The 5,000-nt window shown below is 42.5% G+C and overlaps 1 protein-coding gene across 1 annotated transcript in view; it reads left to right on the top strand.

Moving 5' to 3' along the window:
* The window catches only part of col9a2 (procollagen, type IX, alpha 2), a 48,039-nt gene that overhangs the window by 35,994 nt on the left and 7,045 nt on the right, over nucleotides 1-5,000 (top strand). Inside the window, exons 20-24 of the mRNA XM_063186190.1 lie at nucleotides 846-890; nucleotides 1,184-1,237; nucleotides 1,694-1,747; nucleotides 2,208-2,261; nucleotides 3,539-3,610. Coding sequence (XP_063042260.1) covers nucleotides 846-890; nucleotides 1,184-1,237; nucleotides 1,694-1,747; nucleotides 2,208-2,261; nucleotides 3,539-3,610 — 279 coding nt within the window. The remainder of the gene's footprint in view (nucleotides 1-845; nucleotides 891-1,183; nucleotides 1,238-1,693; nucleotides 1,748-2,207; nucleotides 2,262-3,538; nucleotides 3,611-5,000) is intronic.

Raw genomic sequence — 5,000 nt, forward strand, 5'->3', positions numbered from 1 at the left:
GCTGAAGTATTCATTTTCTATATAACCTGGAGGGTGCATGACTCCTAGATTTAAAAAAAGGATGAAATATTTTCCATTCTGTAATCAGAGGACAGTTTCACATGTCTCCTATGTCCATCTAGAAGGAGCTTTCCACATGCAACACTGTTTAATGCCTGCATCATGTGCATTAATCAAGTGTTGGGTTTATGGTCATTTTTTCGAGAGCTGTCATTGTTGGAGTGTCATAGTTTGCTTATTGACGATGAGTATGTCATGATCTCATAACTCATGCAATGATTACACAGAACTCTATATTACGGAAATAGGCCTTATATGCCTGCAATTTTGATAATTCAATCTTTCTGTGTAATAGATAAGTAATTAGCCCCTCAAAATATTCGCTTCTGAGTGCCACAGCCTCTCTGTGATGGTATTTTATTTGTGCATTCATGTTGGCAGTCAATATAGTTCCTTTTAAAATATTCTTCCTTGTGTTATTTTTAGAATTATCCAACTATTACAACATGTTTTGGCCCTGTCCCAACTTTTTTGAGATTTGTTGCATGGGTCAAATTTGAAATGATAACATAATTACCTCAAAACAATAATTCTGCTTGACTTTAACAACTGATATGTTGTCGGTACATAATGCTCTACCTTATTAACATACAGTATTGGATGTTTTGAAAATGCCAGCATTTTTATTTTATTCACAACATACAAAGTGTCCCAACTTTTTCGGAATCCGCTTGTATCATGGCCAAACTAGCATTACTTGCTCTTGACCCCTCACCCATCTCTCTCTCTCTTCCTCTCCCCCTCTCTCTTCCTCCCCCTCTCTCTTCCTCCCCCTCTCTCTGCAGGGGTTGCCAGGTAGCCCAGGAACTAAAGGAGGCGTAGGAGATAAGGTACTTCCTGTCGCCACACACACACTTGCACACTTGCACACACACACCCGTGCACACACACACGTACACACCCATACACCCACATACACAAGGTCCTTAAACCTAGCCATGTATCTAACAAAGCCACTAACCATTAGGCCACAATTTTACACACAATGTTGTTGAAATGTGCTAAAAATATCTTTGTGTGTGCGTGTGTGTTTTCTTGCGTGTGCGCGTATGTGTGTGTGCGTGTTTGTGTGTGTGTGCGTGTGTGTGTGTGCGCATGTGCGTGTGCTTGTGTGTGTCCACAGGGAGAGACTGGTCCACGTGGTGCTGTGGGGATGCAGGGCGATGCAGGCCCTCAGGTAACCTTATATTTGACCTTTGACCTTTAAAAGAGAAAAAAGGACATCACTCTAAGCCCCTATTTGAGTTGTATTGCCCATCAGACATTTCAGTCTCAACCTTGAGTGTCGGGCAATTGGAGTGCTGTACTTTCTTCTCTTTAGAACCATAATTTTTATTGAATTAGCACCCAATTACTTTTTACTTTGTGCAGTTGAGCATGTTATGTTGCCCGTTGACCTTGCCTTTTTTAGATATGACCTTGTCCATAACATTTTACTTAAGCTGTGCTCTTCAAGCAACCTCCTCATCTCCTCATCATTTTTTATGTCCTCTTATGTGTCTTTTGCTTGACATTATCAGAGAGTAAAGCTTTCTCTCTCATTCTTCTCTGTGTGTGACATAAAGTCGTAAAGCTTGCTGTTCCGTCATATTGTGTCTGAGTAAAGTATTAATGCTTCTCCGCCATATTTTAGGGAGAGCCTGGTCCCCCAGGAGAAGCCGGCATGGAAGGCGTTCCTGGACCCAAGGTCAGTTTACGTTCTTTAAATAATATCTTTATATGTATAACCCTCCTATTATATAAAATATTGGGTGGGTGGCATTGGTGGATGGTAGATGGTACGTATCAGTTTATATTGATATCTGTAGTATACTGTATATTGCCTATAATATATTTATAAAAACCCTTATATATTACATTAAATATTCATGGTCAGTTCCTGCTACATCTTGATTTACAGTACATTGAGATATACGAAGGACATTGGTCAGTTACATGGTCACTAGCATGAATTATAGTTATGCACATTCGATTTCTTTAATTCCTACATCACTTCCTTCATACATTCGTACACCTTTTCTCCATAGTTAACATCAGTGTCATCACAGGCAACTCTATCTGCCAGGTGGTGGCCAATCAATTATGATATCCTCCATGCATATAACTGTATGTTTTCCTCTATGTCATTCAACTGTGTGTGTCTCCAGGGTGACCGTGGAGAGAGGGGACCTGTCGGCCTTCAGGGTGTCGTTGGCAAACCCGTGAGTTGTCGTTCAACACACTTACATACCACAACACACACTCAGTTCACACCCATGTATAGCTTACACAGCTGACATCACCTCTGATGACCATACAGCAAGCCATAGAGAGACTTGAAGTTTGCTCACTGCAAGTCCGATTGAAGGATTATTTATTTTAGAGATACAACGTTTCGACCCCTGATGAAGACCCTGGTGGATAGAAACGGTGTATCTCTCAAGTTAATAAACCTTCAGTCAGAATTGCAGTGTGTGGTCATCTACTCTCTCTGCACACGTTTGACCTGCACCAGGCTTGAACGAAATTCCGAATGGAAAGAATTTCCATTCAAAGTAATGCCATAAGATGAACACTAGGTGGTGGTGTTCTATGCACTTTCAATGGGTGGTGAAGGTTAAATGCAAAGAAATTCAAGGCAATGGCACCACCTAGTGTTCGTATTCGGGCATTATTTTGAATTGAAATTCTTTCCATTCGGAATTTCGTACAAGCCTGACCTGCACCAGGCTTCAATGAGATGGGATGTGCATAGCTTCTCTTCTGGAGACTTACAGCAGTCCATCCCACCTCGGAGTGGTAGTGAAGTGGACTCGAACCTGGACCTCTTGGCGTACCACACTGGGGTCCCAAAGAGTCAGGCAGATGCTCTTTGTTTCCAAAATACACACACACACACATACACACACACACACACACACGCACGCACGCACGCACGCACGCACGCACGCACGCACGCACGCACGCACGCACGCACGCACGCACGCACGCACGCACGCACGCACGCACGCACGCACACACACACACACACACACACACACACACACACACACACACACACACAGCATTACTCATGTGTTCGTATGCTCATACTCTCACAAGTGTACACTCTGACAGTACGTACCTGTATGTATAGAGGGGCCATGGCTCAATGGTTAGAACACTGACCTATAGATCAGGGGATTGCAGGTTCAAATCCAATCCTTACCTCTCCCTACACCTGCAGCCATGGCTGAAGTGCCCTTGAGCAAGGCACCAAACCCCACATTGTTCCAGAGCCTGTAACCAATACCCTGTACCGTTTCTTTGGATAAATGTGTCATTTAAGTGTAATGTAATGTAAAAAAAAAATCTGTATTTGTAATCTGTATCTAGATGACTGAGCTGGTATTGTATGTGTCGTTGCAGAGTACTGTAGTCATCTGGTACAGCATGTGTGTAACAGTGTATATCTGAGTTGGTGTGTGTGTCTGTGTCTTTATTGTTTTTCTCTCCATAGGGCGGCAAGGGAGAGAGGGGACCAATGGGCATCCCAGGGGCACAGGGACTCTCCGGAACCAAGGGGGACAAGGTGTGTGTTTGTGTGTGTGTGTGTGTGTGTGTGTGTGTGTGTGTGTGTGTGTGTGTGTGTGTGTGTGTGTGTGTGTGTGTGTGTGTGTGTGTGTGTGTGTGTGTGTGAGAGAGAGAGAGAGAGAGAGAGAGAGAGAGAGAGAGAGAGAGAGAGAGAGAGAGAGAGAGAGAGAGATTGTCAATGTGTATCACATCATAAATGTGAGCAGGCCACAAGTAAACCTAGGGGCATATAGAGGCAATCATGGGTTCTGATAGGGTGGATTCCAAGCTTTACATTGATACCTTACACATGGGAATGAGGTAATATCTGATGACTGTGTGACCTTTTGAATGGGTTCACTTCTTAAAGTAGAAAACAGTAAAACTGTATCTGAAGTTCATCTAAAGACTGTCAAGAGATGTCAGATTTTAGATCATAGGTGTCAAACTTGCGTTTTAGTTTCAGAGGCCATATACAGCCAATTTCATCTCAAATGGGCCGGATCACTAACACAAGTGTGAAATATTGCAAATTTCAGCTTCATATCGGAATCATAATGCTACTCAGTCCTTTTGAGGTTGACAGAGGTTATATCAGGAGCATTGGTTGTAAATGACTAGCAAAAAAGGCAAATCTGTTCTCAAGTTTTAAAAACCTGAAATCTCCAACTCCTGCAGCAACATTGTCATGGGCTACAGGTTTACTTCTTTTTGGAAATATTAGTTTATTTATTTTTATACCAGTCTGGGGCTGAATTGAACCATCTGTGGGGCTGTGTCCGGCCCGCGGGCCTTATATTTGACACACCTGTTTTAGATAAACCAATACTGTTTTCTGAAGCATTGAGTAGCTTCTTCAAGACTCAACTTGCACAAAATGAAAACTTCTGAAAAAAAATGCAAATCACAAAAAAATATATATCTTTAATGTTTCAGTTTTGCTCTCAGAGACATGTGACTCTGGGTTGGAAATCCAGTCACAAATGTGTAGCACATTTAATTCTGCACATCATCCAATGAGGGGCGCTGTTGGAACATAAATGCCTGCACCTGTGTGCTCTAGCGCCTATGTGAGTGTGTGTGTGTGTATGTGTGTGCTGCTTCTATTGTTATTACTATCGGCTTATTTGACTCTCTTTTTCATCCAGACGAAATCAACCTCTTAATGTGTGTCGTGAACCATGCGCCAGTTTGAAGGTGTTAGTGGACGTGTTTGTGCCTGCATTGTGCCATGGTCAAAGTCAGCTTTATTTGTCAGTTTCCTCACATGCACCGGTCATACAAAGGCATTGAAATTGCGTTTCTCACTCATCTCATGCGATGACACTGAGACGGATATAAACAGGACAAACATTAAAGTGAAAGACAGGACAACAATGACACGGAACATTGTCTGTGTTGATGATGAA

This window comes from Engraulis encrasicolus, chromosome 20 (genome assembly GCF_034702125.1).
Source record: "Engraulis encrasicolus isolate BLACKSEA-1 chromosome 20, IST_EnEncr_1.0, whole genome shotgun sequence".
In the NCBI taxonomy this organism is placed as follows: Eukaryota; Metazoa; Chordata; class Actinopteri; order Clupeiformes; family Engraulidae; genus Engraulis; species Engraulis encrasicolus.